Below are 21,557 nucleotides of genomic sequence, written 5' to 3' on the forward strand. Positions count from 1 at the left end.
TGTTAACTCCTTCTTAGCCTATGAATCCCATGTGTCGCCTGTACTTGGCCTTAAAGAGAACCTGAACTTAAAGTAAAAAGTTAAAATAACCATACACAGGTTATACGTACCTCCTGTGTAGTCTACTCCTCATTCTCTTTCTCCTCTCCTGCATCCCATTTGTCCACTGTGATCAATGGAATACTCCATCCTCCATTTTAAAAATGGCAGTGACCCCATAACAGCTTCCTGGTCAGCACACTGTTAAACTGTAATATCACCCACTTGAGCCATTAGGAAACATGGACATTACCTTGCACATTCAGTTGTAACCGACAGCTGCTGATATATAACTGACAGCAACTGGTATATTTCAGTTCTGACAAAATTATTGTCAGAACTGGAAGGGATCACTGTAAGAAGAACATGGTGAGTCTCTGAGAGGGACTGACGGTGAGGTTAGTATGTAATATTCATTTGCAGCTACGTCATGTGTTTATTCTAAATAATTTTACTCACTTCAGGTTCCCTTTAAAGAGAGCTCGAGGTGGGTTTGTAAAATCCTATTAGGACACAGAGGCATATCCTGTATACAATGACCAGCCTCTGTGTCCTTCTATAGTGCGTCCATCCCCCTATCGGACCCAAACCTTTGCTCGGGTACACTTAAATTTCAGATTTTTTCTATTTAAAAAGACTGCCAGGGACTTTCTCTGGTTGGAGTACTAATGTCTGCAGCTTTGGTTGGCAAAAGGTAACTGTTTTAACTCCAACTGTTTCTATTACAACACAGGGAGGATAATGTTCCTGTGCTGACCCTTCAGAATCAGAAGGATATCGCCCTGCATGTCACAGTGACAAACATGCCGTCGGACCCAAACAATCCTACGAAAGACGGAGACGATGCCCATGAAGCCCGGCTTGTTGCAAACATACCAGAAACCTTGTCTTACTCATCAGTCAGAGACCTGACAATTCAGCCTGTGAGTAAAAACTAGTGCAAAGTTATGAGCAAAACAGGGAAAAACGGCTCCTTGAAACAAAGGGCGCTGCCATAGGCTCCCGTCATAAAAGCAGTGATTTGCGGCAGTGGGAGTAAATTTGGGTGCAGGGAGGTGCCTGAAGTAATAGCAGGCACTGAGTCTTGCTGCTATGCAGATTAGGGGAAATAGGGTTAGACATCACCTGATGGGGGAGGGTGGGGGGCTGGGGAGTTAGGTGACATGGGGAAGGGGGGTTAGTGTTAGGTGTCTAATGTATAGCATGTTGCGGATCTATGCCCGCTATGCAAATCGCTGCTGTGCGGCGGGGGAAGGTTAAGGTTTAGGCACCACCAAGAGAGTTAGGGTTAGGCGCCACCAGAGGGATGCATGGTAGATGGATGGTTCTGTGTGTGAGTAATGACTAAACCTAACCAGGTTTGGTCACAGTAAAATATCGGAGGATATTATTTTTATTATTGATTTATAAAGCACCAACATATTCAGTGGCGCTGTACAAAGTAAGAAATAAACGTGGGTTACATAATAATGCAGACAAAATACAGAACTGGTACAAATACAGAACTGGTAATTACAGTGACAAAAGTAACATGATGAATTAAATATATAATACATTTCAAGACATAAAAGGGTGAGAGAGCCCTGCCCTTGCAAACTTACATTCTAAAGGAATAGGGAGGGAACAGAGTAGGGGTGGTGTACAATATTGATACCTAGAGGCAGTGTGTTTAAAGCCCCATCTACACCATACAATTTTTTGTCCGATTCTATTCATTGATTTGATTTGATTCCGATCGGACATGTTGGATTGAATCGAATCGATGAATCGAATCGGACAAAAAATTGTATGGTGTAGATGGGGTTTTAGGTTATCTAGTAAGGATTGCAATGTGGCCTTAGGTCAAAGGGGGAATGGCCTAAGGTAGATTACCGATATTTTATGGGAATCCAGTAGTTAGTAGAATACTGGTAATGTGAGTGATATTCTACTAGCGGCAATCCCTCGAGCCCTTTTTTATGCACATGTTATGGGAATGCTACTTTATCTGGGGTCACATGAGAACCTTCCATGCCTGTCATCTTCTCCCAGTAAATCCTGCAGGTCTGGTGGGATTAGAGGTTTTCCCATCCACATCCACAGTGAGATAATGCCCTATTATCAGCTCAGTGAGGAATCTGCATCTGTGATCTTCAGAGGAGAAGCACGGCTGGCATTTGATGTGTGGCCCTGCCCTGCCTCTGTTCTGTGCTAAATGATCTTTAACATGATTGTTTACTTTTATGGCAATACAGGACAGGCAGTTACAGTGCGCTTCCAATCCTAACGGCTCCAAAGTGGAATGTGACCTTGGAAACCCTTTCAAGCGAAACGCGAACGTAAGTGTTTTTAGTACAAACTTTCATTTTAAAAATAATCTCCACGAAACATGATTGAGCTTTTTGTTATTAGCTACTGGGACATATTTAGCAATGTTTTTGGTAATAGTATGTCATTGATAGCATAACATTATAGCTACAGTAAGTGTAAATGATAGTGAATGCTTTTTTCTTTTTCCCAGGTGTCCTTTTATATTATTCTGAGCACCAGTGAGATATCAGTTGACACCACGAAGCTGGAGATCCCACTCACTTTGGAAACGTATGTAACTTTTGTTGCTGCTATGACGTCAGTGTTGCAGTTACCAGAAGTTTACAATATGCTTACTATGTTGTTCTTTGTAGCCCCTTACACATTCCTGGGAGTTTTTGTTCACTATGAGCTTTCTGGGTAATCTGTAACTCTGGGTGCTTCAAGGCCTACCCCATAGAGCCACATTAATTCATGACATGCAGTGACGAGGATCAACCAATCCGAAACAGTCTGTATGCATGTTGAATTAGTGTGCCTCTGTAAAATTAACAAGCTGACACATCATTGCATTCCAGGGGTTCTGGAGGTTTGGTTAGCTTACAGGGACAACACTGGATGATTTGCACACTTCCCGGTAGCAGTGATGCATCGTGGGATGCCTTATGTGCTCAGTCCAACCTGAATAATCGCAAATACCTTCTGTTTTAGGGCTCATTTCCATGGGCAGTTGAACTGTGTGCTCAGCAAGCAGTTACCAGGCAGCAGTGAGCAGTTGCCAAGCAGCAGCAAGCAGTTACCAGGCAGCAGCAAGCAGTTGCCAGGCAGCAGTTGTGAGAGTTTGAGACGGTTTTCACTGCCTATCAACTGCTCGTGGAAACAAGGCCTTAAAAGGCAAACTTTTGTTTTGCATAACATATTAGTAGGAGGGCTTATTGGCCCTTTGTAGCCCCTTACACACTCTTGGGAGTTCTGGTTCACCATGAGCTTGCTGGGTAGTCTGTAACGCTTACGTTGCAGTGTGTAATCATAAGTGTGTAATCATCATACAGATGGAGTTAGGACTCTTTTATACTGCAATTAGCAAAAGTGCAGTCAGAATCCGATCTCTTTGCAGTCTGTACAAAGCAATTGTGTTTCGCAATTTTCACTGCATGCTATAGATAGGAGAAATGTAGAAAAAAAATGCAGCATGAAGGAGTTTGGCGATTAGGTGAAAACAGATTGCAGTCGGATCTTGCTAGTATAAAAGCCTTCCTGGGATTTTCATTATTATGCTGGTGTCCTTGCGCTTTGCAATTTGCATGCGATAAGAAAATGCAGCAAAATCGTGTGTAGTATAAAACAGCCCTGTGTGGTGTGCCAGATCCCGACTTATTGGAAATATTTATGAGTAAATGAGGGCTCCCAGGTGGACTGTCTGGAGTTCTCCATCATTGCAGGGATATCAGAGCCTGTGGCAGGAGCAAAACTATAAACACGGGCCCTCGTGCAAAAGTCTGATTCACAACCCCTTCTTCCTCTTTCTCCTCCCCTTGTGGTAACCCCTGTGGCCTGGCATCCTACTTGTGGTCGTATAACATGTGGCCTCCATGATCCCTTCATGTATCAATGTACTGTAGTCTTCACTCATAACTTGTGTAGCCATTACACCACCTACTATGGGGTGGGAAGCCCTGAAATGTAGTGAGGTGAGGATGGTGAGTAGAGGTAAGTATAATGGTACCCATACACGGTGCAATATAAATGTTCGATTTTCCAGTTTTTCGACCAAATCTATCTAATCGAATAAAAGTGGAAAAGAATCTTTTCTTTTCGATCAAGAAAAACAAACGATTATCCTGTTTTTTTCTATACAAATCAGATCAGACCTGTTGGAAAAATCTTTATATTCGATCTAACGGAATAATAAAATTAAATTATCCAATCAAAAAAAAAATGAAAAATTGTACCATGTATGGGCACCTTAAGGGATCCTCCACAGTTCTGAGCCCCTCTGTGGCTTTCCAGCTGTTACACCTGCGGGCCATGGCTGGCCATTACACCAGATATTTATAAATGTGTTGACATAAATGCCGGCCAGTGAACTGCTGTAGATTAGTTGTTTGATTGGTCACATTTGTCCAGTTTCTGCGGTCACCAACCCTTGATATGTGTTACTGCGGCACTGAATGGGCAAAGAGGCTTCTTTTCCAATTCAATTATTTAGCATTTTATAACTTGCCTACTTTATTTTATTATTATTCCTCTAATTGTTGTATAGTGCTGACACATCTTCAGCAGCATTTTACAGAGTACATGAAACAAAAGTCAATAACTGTCACATAACACAAAGGCTCATGTCCCCAACACAGTATTTGGCCAATATTTTAAGTAGTCATAGTCAGTTAATCTACTGACAAACACATTTTTCTTTCATCCATAAATCAAAGTCAAATCTCTTGCAAAGCAGAGTAAGCTGAGTGTAGTGCAGCTTCCTTTTGGCACATTCACATGAAAAGGCTCCAGTGAAAAGTGAAGGTAAGCTTATTAACCATTCCAGGCACATTTTGTAAACAGGAGGTTTTTTTAATAGTCATCATAATGTGGGAAATCTGTAGGAACTAAAGCTGTATTTTGGACATGATTCTGCTTTATAGACCAGGCCACAAAACCAATTTGTTTATGTGTTTAACATACATTTAGGACAGTGTAGAGCTGCAGGATAATGTGGAAAACAATAACAAAGATGTCTCCATGTGCTCATAGACAGGCATATATATTTATTGTACAGCCAGATTGTCCACCACACTACTAATAAATAATACAGAAAAGTTAAATGTTAACATTCTTTATATACTTGAAGTATTCATTGTTTTTATTTTTTTTTTTTGCAGGACGAGTTCTCAAGCTAACCTAGGCCCAGTGGTGGCTACAGCTAAAGTAGTGGTTGAACTTTTGCTTTCATTAACAGGGTACGTGATGTACATACTATGCATAGTGATAATTAAATAAAACATCAGCTGGTTAGCTTAAAGGGGAACTTCAGCCTAAACAAACATACTGTCATTAAGTTACATTAGTTATGTTAATTAGAATAGATACGTAATATAATCTCTTACCCACCCTGTTTTAAAAAAACAGGCAAATGTTTGTGATTCATGGGGGCTGCCATCTTTGTCATGGGGCAGCCATCTTTTTGGTTGAAAGGAGGTGACAAAGAGCAGGAGACACAGTTCCAACTGTCCTGTGTCCTGATTACCCCTCCCAGCTGCGCACGCTAGGCTTCAAATGTCACATTCAAAATGTGAAAAAAAAAATTGCACCAAAACAGAGAAACGAAAACAACAACATCAGAAATCCCATCATGCTTTGCACAGCATCAGGGGAAAAAAGCCCGGGCAGTTTTCTTCTGTGCAGCTAAAAATGAGGCTTGTATAAGAGAAACAAGGTTCTGATGCTGTGAAACTGTTAACGAAACACCAAGCCTTTTCAGTGCTGCTGAGTCGATTTTTAGTCCGGAGGTTCACTTTAAGAAAACCTTTACAGCATACTCCAGTCAAATAAATGAATCGTCTGCCTTTTTATGCCTGCCTGGGGCTGCCATGTTGCTGGTGATGTTAGCACTATGCTCAGAACAGAAAGAATTCACAGCAATTTAATCCTGGTGTGCACAGTCACTTCATCCTCTCAGCTGAAGGAGTTTACTGTTGTGTGGCCTTTTTTACACTATTGCATTGTGGTAAAGTTGCGTTAAGAAATTTTTCCGTAACAGGCCCGCTAAGTAAATTAAATCTATGGAGACTTACTTATACTTAATTTGGTGCAACAGAAGTTCTCAGATCGCTGCAATCCTGACGTGAAGTCAACAGTGCGTCACCGCATGATCCGTGCCTAACACGCGGATTATACTATAATGCAGGTCTATGGCAACGCATTTAATTAGTATGGTGCGACCAGCAGGAAAAACATCACTAGGCAGGGGGCGGGCCTACGCACATTACTCTGTCGGCGCAGTCTGCCGCAGGGTGATGTGAAAGGGGTTTTGGTGCGGTTTTCCTACAGAAGGCATCACACCACACAAGTGTAAAGCCAGCCTCAAAGAGAAGCGGCTTCAAATAACTTCTTTTATTCTACAAGGGAGGCTTAAATCTGTGTTCTTAATCCTATTGTAAACAGGAAGGAGCCATAAATTCTAATTACATTTCTGCAGAGGGTCTTTGTTAATGTTGATATGGACTTCCTTATATGCAGTGAGGTGTCTTATATGAAAAGGATTTCTGGATGCAAAGTGCACTTTATCATGTCATTGTAATATGGTAGCATATTCACTCTGGTCATGTTTTGTCTTCATCAGGGTTTCTGAACCATCCCAGGTGTATTTCGGAGGAAAAGTAGTTGGGGAAAGTGCTATGAAAACAGAGGACGAAGTTGGAAGTTTAGTCAACTTTGAGTTCAGAGTGAGTAGCGTAACATACTCTCTTACAATGAGCCTAGAGCTCCCTCTACTGAGAAAAGATCATACTGTCATGCTTCAGCATTTTGTCAGTTCAAAGCATTTTTTAAAATATTATATTAATGTTAATATGGCCATTCATGAGTATTTTTTTTTAATACTCAGTACTTTAAAAACTACAAGTTTCTCCATTTTTCAAGCGCAACCTCGTATTAACTCTGCATTAACTAACAAAACACAATCAGGGGATCAGTATATCTTGCAAGTATTTTAACAAGCTGTATTACCCAGATACACTATATAAATGTGTAATAATAATAATAATTCATTATTGTTATTATTTGTTCACTTCTGGATGGACCACTGAGGTAGTGAAACAAACAGGGAGATTGAAATTCAGGGACGTCTTGTGTACCAGACTGTATGCTGTTGCTATAGTTTCAAGCAAGCTTTGTTTAAATTTTTAACAAACTGAAGAAAGCCATATCAGCAGCCGACTTAAAGAGAAAAGCCAATTTTAATAAAATAAATAAGAAAATTGGATGACAGCACTGAAATACCGTATTTTTCAGACTATAAGACGCTCCTGACCATAGGATGCACCTAGGTACAGAGGACTAAAACCAGGGGAAAAAATGTATACTAAACCTGGTGCATCCATGGTGAAGGGGCATCTTGTGGATTATATCCCCTTTGTACCTCTTGTGTCTCTGTGTCCTCCTTGTGTACCACATGTGTCCTGCTTGTGTCCTCCTCTATGCCCCTTTTTGTCCCCCCTGTGTCCTCCTTTGTGTCCCACTGTGTCCTCTGCATGGGCACAATACAGGGAGTCCCCAACATTGCAGCGGGTTGGAGGTTCGTATTGGCAGGCGTTCACAAGTCAGGAACTCCCTGCATTTGGACTATAAGACGCAGTGACTTTTTCACCCGCTTTGGGGGAGAAAAAGTGAGTCTTATAGTCCACAAAAATACAGTATATCAATTGTTACTGATAGCTGAGTTACCCTTTGATCATTGTAGCATGGAAGTACAGCAGTTAGGTGCCTGTATCAGTCTTGTATATTGGGAGCCACTGTGTGTACTATATGATTTCAAATGCTGGTGATCTGTGGGGAAATGCTTCCACGTAGGTCAGAGGTAGACATAGACCTGCAGTGAGTCTTTTAGCAAGTAAATAGATGGACCTTTTCCTGATGCCCAACCTTAAACTCCCCACCATTAATAAACCATAAACCCTCCTGACACCTGAACCAAGACCACCCAACATTAACCTCTTTTGGATGCCTAACCTTAACCTCCCCTACGTGACTCTTAACCCCTTCCTGATGGCTAACAGTAACTTCCTCCCCTACAATTGATAATCTCTCTATACCCGATATCCTAACCTTCCTAAGCTATGCTCAACACACAGGACCTACCATTTTGTATCCTGGCACAGTTTTACTGGCTAACCCCTTCCTGATGGCTAACAGTAACTTCCTCCCCTACAATTGATAATCTCTCTATACCCGATATCCTAACCTTCCTAAGCTATGCTCAACACACAGGACCCACCATTTTGTATCCTGGCACAGTTTTACTGGCACGATGTCTCTTTCTGGGTGGAATTTATTCAGTATTCAAGTTTTTTCTTTTTATTTACAGATCACCAATTTTGGCCGACCCCTTAAATCACTTGGGACAGCCTTTTTGGACATTCAGTGGCCAAGAGAGATCAACAATGGAAAATGGCTACTTTACATTGTGAAAATAGACTCCAAAGGTCTTGATAAAGTGTCCTGTCAACCAACCGAGGAAATTAACAAGCTCAGATTGCTGGTGAGTAGCCCCTGACTGAATTGGACTTACATACTGAATAGCATGTTATACTATAAACATGATAGACATAGACTTTTCCACACACCTGCAGGGCAGGGAGTCTCTCATAAGTAATCCAACAAACCTGGACTGTCTTTTTTTATTGGGTCATATTAAATATATTGGGAGATGTTTAGAGGGTAGGAAAATCAGCAACTGTGTGATTGCCATCTCGGGCAGTGAGACCTTTTTTCTTTTGTAATAAACCTGGGCCCCCTCTGAGTTTATAAAAAAAAATGCAACTGCAATTATACAACCACTAATAACTATGGAATGCCCCAGGTGAATTTGGCAAACCCTTATTTCTTAAAGTGGTCTTAAAGTCAGCATTTCTACTTTGCGCTAAAAGATTCCTTACAGCTTTAAAGCTATTATCCCAGAAAAAAATTGTAGCAGAACATCATTAAAACAGTTAAAGAGAAACTCCAACCTAGAATTGAACTTTATCCCAATCAGTAGCTGATACCCCCTTTTACATGAAAAATATAATGCTTTTCACAAACAGACCATCAGGGGGCGCTGTATGACTGAGTTTGTGCTGAAACCCCTCCCACAAGAAGCCCTGAGTACCGCGGTACTCTGGGCAAACTGCCACAATGTGACAAGGTTCACAGACAGGAATTAGCTGTTTACAGCTGTCTCTAACAGCCAAAACAGCTAGGAGCAGCTACATAACCTGCCAACAGTAAAAATGTCACCATGTAATAAATGTCAGAATGTAAATCAGGGAGAGGAAAGATTTTACAATGAGCAAACACTGACTAAATCATTTATACATAATTATGGTAAAAAATGAAGCACTTTTTATTACTAAATTATTTTCACTGGAGTTCCTCTTTAAACAGCACCTTGTCCTGCCATGGAAAGGCTATTCAGCTTGAAATCCGCATCCAGACTGGAGATAACAGTATCTTTGTTTACATTCCAATGTTATTACATTTGTGTGTAACAAGTAAAAACACTTTGAGAAGCTCTCTGTGCTTCAAGCACACACACAGTTCAGAACAGCTCACTAGAAATTTTTAATTTATAATAAAAAGCAGCTGGAATAAAATGCAATGGCAGCTTTCAGGGCAAGATAAACTACACTTTGGAAACGTGTAATTTGTAGACATTCGGTATTACTTGTGCACAAAATCAAATATGATAACTGTATGAGTAATAAAAAGTAGGAAAACACTTTTTTTTAATGTTATGTCAGAGTTTCAGACCACTTTAGTAGTAAAAATATTTTAATTTGTTCCTTTTACGTCTGTTGGATCTCCCGTGATATCCTCACTACAGATACTTGGAGGTCTCTGAAGATATTTTAGCAAATCAGGTCTTATTGGTAAGTCCCGTGGTGGAAGCTCATGCTCTTTTTCTTCTCTGACAGGAATCTGGTAAAAGTCGAAGCAGGCGGGAGATAGGTGAAAAGCAGACCGATGTGGATAACAAAATGTTTTCCATTTTCACTGAGAGAAAATACCTCAAGCTGGTGAGTTTTTCTAATTTACAGTTATTGCTGTGTGAGTAGAGCAGCCGTGAGCATCATGTGGTAATCTGTCCCAGCTGCTGGCCTCAGGTATTCAGGTACTCTATTGTTTAAAAGTGAATTGCTTCTGCGGCTGTGTCTAGGGGTACAAGCAAAAAGGGCGGTATGTAAACCTGATGTAAGAATATTGGTAAATTTACCAATATTCTGCTGTTACTGTGAAAATTAGTAAAATATCGGTAATACATACCAATATTTTACTATAGCTAAAAGTAACCCTATTCTCACACTGAGCTCTCCCACTACTGATGCCTAACCTTGACTACCCCCTCACGCCTAACCTTAAACACCCACCCAGGCCGACCATTAACCACCCCCCAAGCCTAACCTTAACCACCCCCCAAGCCTAACCTTAACCACCCCCCAAACCTAACCTTAACCACCCACACCTAACCTTAACCACCCGCTCCCAACAGCTAACCTTAACCCACTTCAAATCGCCGCAAAAAATTCAGCAAAAACACAATTTTTGCACAATTGACATACCAGCACTGCCCCAGTGCCCGATATTTGCCGGGCGCCCAAATTTCCCCTGAATGCTGGTATTTCAGTGGCGGCTCCCAAACTACTGCAGTTTTCATCAGGGCTTACACTTGTTACCTGTTTATTGAAACTGCCCTTCCAAAGTACAAATCCTTGGTGGACAATAGGCACATTCAGCTATTCATGTTTCCATACTGTACAAGTCATCAAAGGTATCACCTAAATAACTTGGTAACCAAGCAGCTCAGGGTGACCCAAACTACTAAGAATGTATAGCGGTATAAAAGGAACCAAAAAGCCCTCCTACTAAAAAAAGCAAAGCTTGGTGTAATTGCCGTCTTAAAACAGAAAGAAATTTGCAATAATTGAGTTATAAATGAACATTTGTGGTTACCCACAATGCACTACCACTAAATATGCAAATTATCCCTTTTCAATAACTTGATTGTTGTTATGTGTTAACTTGTTGTTATGTGTTCAGCTTGCTGTAGTCACTGATACTCAGTGCCTCCTCTCCATCTCTGCAGTCACTGTAACCTCTTCCCAATCCTCCTATGTGGTCACCGATTCTAACATCTCCTGCTCTAGAGACACTGAACCCCACTGACCCACCAAAACCGACTCCTGTAGCCCCCTCTCCCATCCCAGTAAGATTGTCCCCTGCTGCCAGTATCGCCTGCATTAACTGATATGCTGTGTCAGTATTTTAGCTTTTTAAGTATGCTTTAATACATTATTTTCTTTTATGTTAAATATTTCTCATAAATTGTATTATTCCTCCCCTTGCTAGTGTGAATAATGCCAGTGTTTTTGCTCTTGGTCATAGGACTGTAATAACCATGCAAGATGTGTTAAAATCCGATGCCCTCTCCAGGGTCTGGACAGTAATGCATTTGTTATTGTTCGGTCACGGCTGTGGAATAGCACCTTTTTAGAGGCAAGTCTTCTCTGGTTTGTTTTGCATATTAATAAAGCTCTCTGCTTGTTGACTCATTTATTTTTCTTTTATTTGTCCTTGCCAGGAATACTCCAAGATGAATTATCTGGACATTCTAGTGAAAGCTTCAATCAGCATTGATACAGCAGCCGCGAACGTCAAAATGATAGACAAGGCTTACGAGGTAAAGAACATCACACGTGATTCACCTGTCATTATAGTCATCTGCTTTAATAGGTATTTGCAGTGTGCATGCGCTGAGCTCATAAATGGTGTGGAACAGGTTGGAAGCCCCAGAAGTGATATAAGATGATTAAAAAGGAACTAAAGTCAAAATAATTAATAAAACTGCTTTTTTTTTTAACAATATTTATTTTAAAATTATTTAGTCAGTAATTGCCCATAGTAAAAGCTTTCCTCTTTCTTTTTTAAAATGTATCACAGACAGATTTATTGTCAGATTGATTATTTCCAACATATCCGACCTGATTTCCGATTGATTCTCCAATCCATTTTCCATAAAAGTGACCAGAAATTCGATCTGAACATCAGATCGGAAATATTGAAAATAATCGATCTGACAGTGAATCTGTCAGAAAATTGCATTGTGTGTAGCTAGCATAAACCCGGTAAAAAAGATCTCTGGTCGCCCAGATTGTTCAGGGGAGGAAAGGAGGAGGGGGGGTAGTTCTGCATAATAAACAGCCTAAGATACCATTCTGTACACCTTATGAGGCAGTATTAGGCTGGGTTGGCTCATGTCTTTTTTTGTTTATAATACATGTTGTGGTAGTGAAACTGGCAATAGTTGCAGGAAATAGTTTAATCTACTGCATGGTGGTAAAATCACAGCCTGTGGCTCAGTTTAGAGAGCAATTATCTACACTGATTGCAGTCAGTAGGGAGGCGTTCCAACGATGAAAAAAAAAGAAAAGCCTTTTAACCCCCCCCCCCAAGAAAAACAAGCAAACAGCTTATGGTTTAGGTGGCTGATATCAACATCCACCAGTCTATCTTGGCTCTTGTAACTATATGTAACTCAACGTTATTTTCACACGTACCCCTTTTAAATGCCAGTGCTCGGCAAGTACTCCAAACTAACATTCCAAACACAGCCTAGATCGATTTACATTTTCTAAAAAGAAAACAAAAAAGCGGGATGGGGAATTTATTTGCTAGTATGGATCATGTTGGGTAAAACTAAGCAGAAAATAAAAAGGACCTGGGAGTGTTTGAAACTTCAACCCGCTAATCAGGCACTCCATTACAGGGTATTTATTTCTGGGAACTCCATTGTGGTTGCCTGCCTTTTGTCTCAGGACAACACCTGTTTATTGAAAGTGCTTGTAGATGAAAGTGGGAATACATCTGTGCCTGGACATGCTTTGTGGCAGCACAATTCCATATTAAAGCGGAACCCCGTGAAGAGTGGCTGGCTGTAATAATGAAATGAATATTTGTCATTTATACCTTGCTCTGATCTTCAGTAGCTGTCAGCTGTTCAGGTTTCTGAAGGCCAATTCCAGGAAACATGATATCTGAGTTTTGGATAGTGTGGCAAGAACGTCTTCTGGATTTTTATTGCTGCTCTATGTGGGGATGATCAATGAGATGCAAACGTTTCCAAGTTTATGCAGGGTTATGGCAATTTTGTATGCGGCCCTCTGCTAATGCAGCTCTCTGTCCGCCTCCCTCCCGACGGAAGAATGGATTGGGTATAACTCACGCAATTGCACTCTCCAGCGGAGTTCTCCATGGCAACGGTGCCATCATGTGACACGCTGGTATGTAATAACGGCAGGTCACATGACGCCACTGTTGCCATGGAGATTGTGATTTGGTGAGTTACTTTTGTCGTATGTGCTCTGCACGTATTTTTCTAAGGACGGCGGGAGGGAGAAGGGGAGAGGAGCAGAAGCCGGCCCTCTATTGACGGGACGGCTTCATAGTGGCCGAATTCACCTTCCAGAGCATTCTGGGAGACCAGGTTTATTTTCTACTGGCTTTGGAACATTCCGCAGAGATCACCTGAAGATTTACGTGCACGATCGTTCAGCTCCGTGAATCAAGACCTAAAGATGTCCCCACCTGTGATACATTTCAGAAATTGTAATTGTAAATCAGGGCGACAAAAGATTTTACAATAGGCAAACACTGGCTGATAATTTTTAAATGAATATTGTAAAATAAGCAATTTTATTCCTTACATTATTTTTGCAGTTACTCTTTAACATTTCTCAGATTTTTCTTCTACTGCCCTGCCACCACTGCATGTATAATGATCACACGGTACAGATTTCCAAAATCCCCTACATCCCCTATTGCTACGCAGTGGCGTACCTAGGGCATTTGACACCCGGTGCTGGGTATTATGAGGCACCCCACCCCCCCAAAAAAGGAAAGGAGCTAGTGTGGCATACTAAGCGCATCACGGCGGGTAATGTCAGGTACAGGTGCCCCCTGTATAGTTAATATAGTTGCCACAGTATATGTAATAAAGTTGCCCCCAGTATAGGTAGCTAGCATAGTTGCCCCCAGTATAGGTAGCTAGTTGCCCCAGTGAAGGTAGTATAGTTGCCCCCGGTGTAGTTAGTATAGTGGCCCCCAATATAGCTGCCCCCAGTATAGCTAGTATAGTTGCCCCCAGGATAGCTAGTATAGTTGCCCCCAGGATAGGCAGTATAGTTGCCCCCAGGATAGTCACGTATTTTGTAGTATATACAGGCGCTGATCCAAACTTTATCTCATGTGTATGTTCCACCGGCTGCTCAGGATAAACCACATCCACAATCGGTTCCAAGAAGAATGCATACAAATCCACCGCGCTTGGTACTCAAATCGGCATCTGCAGTAACCCCACAGTGCTCAAAAGCATATTTCCACAGTGACCATCACCAGAAATAAATTAAGAAAGGTCACTTCTCCATCCAAGAATCACATAAACATTTATTACAAGCTGAATCTACATCACATATACAATGACTTACTTCCAGGGTCCTTTTGACAGGGACCCTTAGTAGTTAAAAGCTTATAGTGTAACCCACTACACATTTAAAATCCAAAATCAGGTTCCCTGATGACGGCGCAAGGCCGAAACCGGTAGGAACTGGAGACTGGGCAACTTATATGAGATCATTTTTTGGATTTTAAATGTGTACTGGGTTACACTATAAGTATAGTATAGCTACTATAGTGGCCCCCAATGTAGTTAATATAGCTGCCCCCAGTGTAGCTAGTATAGTGGCCCCTAGTGTAGCTAGTATAGTGGCCCCCCAGTACAGCTAGTATAGTGGCCCCCCAGTACAGCTAGTATAGTGGCCCCCCAGTATAGCTAGTATAGTGGCCCCAGTATAGCTTCCTTCAGTGTAGGTAGTATAGTCGCCCCCAGCATAGCTAGTATAGTGGCCCCAGTGTACAGTAGCTGGTATAGTGGCTGCAGTGTAGCTAGTATAGTGGCCCCCCAGTATAGCTAGCATAGTGGCCCCAGTTTAGCTTCCCTGAGTGTAGCTAGTATAGTGGCCCCCCAGTATAGCTAGTATAGTGGCCCCAGTTTAGCTTCCCCCAGTGTAGGTAGTATAGTGGCCCTCAGTATAGCTAGTATAGTGGCTCCAGTGTAGCTAGTATAGCGGCCACCCAGTATAGCTAGTATAGCGGCCACCCAGTGGCTCCAGTGTAGCTAGTATAGCAGCCACCCAGTATAGCTAGAAGGAGGGGTAGCGGGGACAGCGGCAGGGAGGGGGGACAGATCCCCACCTCCCTCACCTGGGTCCCCTCCTTCTGCTTCTCTTCCCCTCTAAAATGCGAGCAGCGGGCAGCAAACAGGCGGGCGGTGGGAGGAGAATAACTCTTCTCAATTCCGCGTTCCAGCCGCTCATAAGGAAGCACAGTGGGCAGCATAGAAGGCGCAGAAGAGGCACGTGACAGCGACGTAGCGTTCCAGTAGCTGGAACACGGAATTGAGGTGAGTTATTCTCCGATCGCCCGCCCTGCTGTTTGGTACCCGCTGCCCGCATTTTGGAGGGGAAGAGAGGCAAAAGGAGGGGACCCAGTTGAGGGAGGGGAGGGATCTGTCCCCCCTCCCCGCCGCTGTCCCCGCTACCCCTCCTTCTAGCACTACTTCCCCTCCTGCTCTGCCACCATGGGGGGTCGCGTCATCACCCCCCTGGCTGTCAGTCACCTGGGGCGCCACCTTCCCCCTGCGCTCAATGGTAGAAACGTCGCTGTTGCTACATCACTGGCTTTTCTAACCATTTATTGAAAGCCAATGTGCAAATACAGAAAACCATCAAATTCAGATTCACCATGTGCCACCTCTGTGCCTTCTTCTGTCTCCCTGTTGCTCTTTCTGTCCACCTCTGCCTCATTCTGTCTTCCTGTGCCTCCTTACATCCTCCTCTGCCTTCTTCTGTCCCCCTTTTGTGCCTCCTTCTGTCCCCCATTGTGCCTCCTTCTGCCCCCTTGTGCCTCCTTTTGTCCCCCTTTGTGCCTCAATCTGTCCCCATTGTGCCGCCTACTTCTGTCCCATTTTGTGCCTTTTTCTGCCCCACTTTGTGCCTCCTTCTGTCCCCTTGTGGGTCTCTTTCAGTCCCTCCTTCTGTCCTCTTGTGTGCCTTCTTCTGGCCCTCATGCCTCCTCCTGTCCCCCTGTACCTCCCACTGTCCCCCTGTGTACCTCCTTCTGTCCTCCTGTGCCTCCTTCTGTCCTCCTTTGTGTTTCATTCTGCCCCCCTGTGTGCCTCCTTTTGTCCTCCTTTAACTTCTTCTGACCTTCGTTCCCTTCTTCTGACCTTCCGTTTCCCTGTGCCTCTATGTCCCCCTGTGTGCCTTCTTCCTTACATGTACTTTCTTTCTTACATGTATTTTCTGGTGAAATGCTGCCGTATTACAATTATTTTCTGGTGAAACATTGCAGCATTATGATTATTTCCTGGTAAAACACTGCCGCATTACGATTATTTTCATGGGGGGGGGGGTCACGGGTTTGCTCGCCTGGAGTGACAAAATGGCTAGAGGCGCTCCTGCACACCACAGTCAGTGTGATAGCCCATAGGTATATCATTGCATCATGTTGTGATGTGATAATATTTCCTGTTGCGAGACAATGCAACACACATGGAGGCTGATGCACTAACTGGCAGTAATATTGCCGTGCAGTGACAGTGAACAGCAATATTTCCAGCAGTGTACCACGGGTTACACTATTACATGAGTACCATGAGCGTTGCTACGGTAACACTAACGCAAGTTACTGTAACAATGCCAGCATTACTCAGGTACCGCGGGTTGCACTGATAGCGTAACTCGCGGCACACTGCTGTCCCGGTAATACTGCCGTACGATATCTCTGCTTACCACTAGTTAGTGCATCAGGCCCATAGTGTGAAGAGAGCCTTACTTCCCATAAATGGTTGGTGTGTTGACTTTCAGCTTGATTCTTCTGCATTGACATAGTCCTGGGCTGGCACTGATCTGCACTCACTTATGGCAGACATAAAACCAGGGAGTAGTTGTTATACTTGGTTAAATAGACAAAATGTTTGATTGTCTAGTGCGGAGAGAATATAGTCACACTCTGAAACAATAGAATGACTAGGTGCTGTCTGAAAATGAATTGCTATACCTGGTATGGCTTGGTGAATACTGTTATGGATTATGTCATGTAGTCGTCTTTTTTAAATAAAGTAAAGTAAATGCTTGATTTGTCCACACAGACCCGAGTTACAGTTTTCCCAGAGAAGACGCAAGCGCAGTACACCGGAGTGCCATGGTGGATTATCCTGGTCGCCATATTAGCTGGAATTCTAATGCTTGCACTATTAGTGTTTATTTTATGGAAGGTGAGTATAGATAACTATACACAGCATTTCCATCCTGATAGCACAGACTTAAAGCTGTCCTGTAGGAAAAACAGAGCGTGTGATAAAAAGTAACATACAGGCCCAGATGCAATTCACTTTTTCTCTTGAGTTCTCTCCGTGGTGATATTTTGACATCTTATATATCAAATGTCTTTTAAGCCACCAGCAGGCAAGAAAATACTCAGATTAATTTTGACAGTACTTTTTCACTTACTTTTTGTTACCTTTTACATTGCAGAGCTTAAAAGTAATTTTAAACAGAAGATGAAAGATTATCTTGTAGGAGAAAATGAATTGGATTGTCCCTACTCCCTATGGCCCTTTTTCAATTTGCTTTTTCTCTTATGAGATAACTTTTCATCTTCTGTTTAAAATGAGTTTTCAGTAGTAAATATAGGTGAAAAAGTACTGTCAAAATTATTTCAAAGTATTTTCATTTTATTATTAAGGTGTGAAAATATCACCTAGGAGAATACTTAGGAGAAAAAGTTAATTGCATAATGAGAAAAGTGAATTGCATATGGAACTGTGGCCCATATGCAATTCTCCTAAGTATTCTTCTATGAGAAATATTTGTAATCTTCTATTTAGAATAACTTTTCAGCACTTTGCAATTGAAAAAATACCAAAAAGTAGATGGTAAAGTACTATCAAAGCTATTTTAAGTATTTTCTTGCTTTTTGCTGTTTTAAAATGTATTTTATTGACAAGTTTGAAAATATCACTGAGGAGAAAGCTCAGGAGAAAAAGTGAAAAAGTTAATTGCCCATATGCAATTCACTTGTTCTCCTGAGTTATCTCCTAGGTGATATTTTCACAACTTGCCATAAAATACCATTTAAGACACCAGCAAGCAAGAAAACACTCAAAATAAAATTGATAGTACTTTTTCACCAACTTTTGGGTGCTTTTTCAATTGTAAAATGCTGAAAACGTAAGATTAAAACTTAGATGAAAGTTATGTCCTAGAAGATAACCCAGGTGAAAAAGTTTATTGTATATGGGCCAGTATGTCTAAACGTTCAGCAGTTCCAGAGATTGGAGAAGACATAATTAGGTAAGGCGGAAGTAAGAGAAAAGTCAGCTGACTGCTAAGCCTCCCTATTGGTCTGTCAAACTATCCATCATATTAAAATACCAATAGAAAGGTCAGAAAGGAAGAGCAGCGGCGTAACACTAATCTGGAACAGAAAAAGGGTTTGTCATGCAGTTTTCATTGAAGGTAACCTCTGGTTATGAAAATATAATCATATACTTAGTTTTTACTTCAAGGGAACTTTACAGGCTAACCAAGAGCCCATGTAGTGGAGTCAGCATAGAGACAGCAAAACTGATAATGATTACTTGATTTGTTGCACAACATTGTCTAGTACAGGGGTTCTCAGTCTGGGTGTCACGGCACCCTGGTGCGCCTCGAGCACCTGCCAGGGGTGCCTCTGTTTTCGTCCCCATCCATTTGGGGGTGCTGTTGAATAAGGGTCATAACAGCATTTCGGCAGTTATATTTGCTGAGTGGTGCCTTTAAAAAAAGCCACCAAGGGCGCCCTCACCCAAAAAAGTATGAGAACCACTGGTCTAGTAAATAGAAATACTGTAGTGATATTGTAACAATGACACCTTTAAAAAACCTAAAAACGTAACAGTGCAAGCTGCCAGAGAACTAGTTCCTTTCTTCACGGATATTTTCAGATGCAGTTTACATCTCATAATAGGATAGATTCAGAAAACAGCAGTAACTTTTTATGCAAATTACATAACGGGCATTGGACAAATAGCGAAACTTGCATTATGCACACGCCATGCATGTTACTTGTAGAATGTGTTATATTATTTACGTAGAGTGCATTATACAAGCAACGTGTATGTTGTGTACGTAATGCTGGGGGTTTTTTTTGCACAAAAATTGCATAGTTTGCATGAACGGCTTTACAATGTACCTGTGCTGTGTGTTTTATGGATCTGCCCAATGGAGAGGCTTCCATATTTCCTCAGCTCTGGCTACTCCCTGCCTTCTCAGACTGTCATAGCCTAGTAGGTTTAGCCATGCAGCAGTTTTTCTGCTGTCAATCAATATTTTATAGCTGGCAGGAGATATAGTTTCTGATCCTGCCAATAGTCTGCCATCCCAGAGCAACACAGGTGCCAGCAGCACAGGATCATCATTGAAAAGTCAAAGCCTCAACATGACCTTATCACTGCCGATCATCTCCACAGTGTTAATATTGTCTGCAATTCATATTCTCATCATTCATGACCAAATTCACATTTTTTTCTTTTGTTATCAAATTAATTTAAAGTAACATTCCACTTCTTCTTTCTCAACACCCCTCCAATACCCAGCAGTCTGTGCTGTGGAAGAAGTAGCTTAACTTGGCAGCATTGTGGCAGTTTCAGCTCAGGGATCCTACAAAAAGTCAAATCGCCTGGTTTTAATTTCCAGGCCTGAGATCATTGGATATCATTAGAGATAAAGTCTTGGATTCATAAAAAAAAAATCATGCAGTTTAAAGGATATCTGAGTGGGGCGGGCAGGTTGGATTCTGGGGCTTCTTCCAGACCCTAGAAGTCTATCAGGGCCTTCGCTGCAGTTCCACTGCCCCTTCGGCTGCTGCTGATAGTACGTTTACACCTACTTTTTAGTACTTTTTGAGCAAAGAAATGAAAAGTTATTTTGCGTAGAAGACGAAATATTATCTCCTAGGCGAAAACTAGGGAAAATAATAAGGGGAGATAAGTCATGAGGTAAAAACATAACAGATGAGTTAAAACTGATCAGGAGAGATAAATTGTGTGATAAACTGATAAGGAGAGATAATTTATGAGATACATTTTATGAATCATCCCCAACATTTTTTTTATCTTTACAGATGACATGATTCTTTTTTTTTTTTGTTCAATGTATTGCCACGTGTGATGTTTTCATGTTGTTCCTTTCTCGAATCATCGGAAATCATCCATCTAATCACCTTGATTCTTTGTAGTGTGGGTTCTTCAAGAGAAGTAAGAAAGATCAGACTGATGCCACATATCACAAGGCTGAAATCCACACTCAGCCATCTGATAAAGAGAGGCTGACAGCTGACGCGTAGTATTCAGCAGCGTTCTGTTGATTTGGGTAATTGATTGTTTAAATTATGGCTTATGGGTGTCGATGTGGCTGCAAAATCTTCAAACATAACACAAGAATCGCTTGCACTGCAGAATTCTTCTATTAATCCATGGAATGCTTCATTTCTTTACTATGCTTTGCCTTGCCCAGGCGATCATATAACACGCATTGTCTTTACTTATGGCCATCTCACAGATTCTAATTGTGCATGCAGAATTACTAAACATCTAAACAACAGAATTACTAAACATCTCATACTGCCAGTACTTTCCCAAGGATTTAATTAGACTGTTGAGTGGGTCTTTCTCTTAAACTGGAATAAATCATTCAAAAAAGGTTTGGTGCCTCACTAGGTTTTTATTGCTCTTTGGGACCCTAGAGATTTTGTCACTCATTTTGGACATTTTCTCTTTCTATGCAGAGTGTGTTAGGAGGCTATAGACACTGCTGGTATCAACACAGCCCTATATGGGAAGCTCCATAGTGGAACATTTTCACCTCCCCCAGCACGAGTATCTACTTCCCTGTATTTACACAAATACAAACACTTGGTCCTGCTTCTATTTTTAGAACACACTAACTCTGTATCTCCATCTTGTGGCCAAAAAGTAAAACCACATCCAAATACACTATTATACACCTTCCCATAGAAAAATGAAATACATTTTCATTATTTTTAAAAACCCTTTGAGGTGAAATGGATTATAAATGATTCCATCCCCTCAAGGCCAGATTTATACTTTTTCCACCATTAGGCCAACTTTGTTGATGTTTTCGCTTCCATGTGCAAAAGCTCTCTCCTAAAGCACGGGCAGCCCCCTCTTCTATATGTGACATCCATATACAGTAGAATCTCTTCATAGTAAACTCCAAGGGACCAGGAAAAGTAGTTTACTATACCAGAATTGGTCATAAATTGTATAGTTATACAGACGCATTTGCTGGGACCTGAGGACTGAGTTTACTATAGTCAGAGGCTTACTATATCAGAGTTTACTATAACAAGATCTACTGTAT

The 21,557-nt window shown here is 41.6% G+C and overlaps 1 protein-coding gene across 3 annotated transcripts in view; it reads left to right on the forward strand.

Annotated features, from left to right (window-relative positions):
• Positions 1–21,557, forward strand: part of ITGA6 (integrin subunit alpha 6) — a 130,508-nt gene that overhangs the window by 99,739 nt on the left and 9,212 nt on the right. For 2 of the 3 annotated variants that reach the window (XM_068245525.1, XM_068245527.1), the window contains exons 15-24: positions 773–962; positions 2,274–2,357; positions 2,540–2,619; positions 5,205–5,282; positions 6,665–6,767; positions 8,408–8,581; positions 9,996–10,097; positions 11,464–11,574; positions 11,660–11,758; positions 17,285–17,410. In XM_068245525.1, coding sequence (XP_068101626.1) covers positions 773–962; positions 2,274–2,357; positions 2,540–2,619; positions 5,205–5,282; positions 6,665–6,767; positions 8,408–8,581; positions 9,996–10,097; positions 11,464–11,574; positions 11,660–11,758; positions 17,285–17,410 — 1,147 coding nt within the window. Of the gene's footprint in view, positions 1–772; positions 963–2,273; positions 2,358–2,539; positions 2,620–5,204; positions 5,283–6,664; positions 6,768–8,407; positions 8,582–9,995; positions 10,098–11,463; positions 11,575–11,659; positions 11,759–17,284; positions 17,411–20,412; positions 20,547–21,557 lie in introns of all 3 variants that reach the window. The other variant, XM_068245526.1, reaches the window with a different exon arrangement.

This window comes from Hyperolius riggenbachi, chromosome 7 (genome assembly GCF_040937935.1).
Source record: "Hyperolius riggenbachi isolate aHypRig1 chromosome 7, aHypRig1.pri, whole genome shotgun sequence".
NCBI lineage: Eukaryota > Metazoa > Chordata > Amphibia > Anura > Hyperoliidae > Hyperolius > Hyperolius riggenbachi.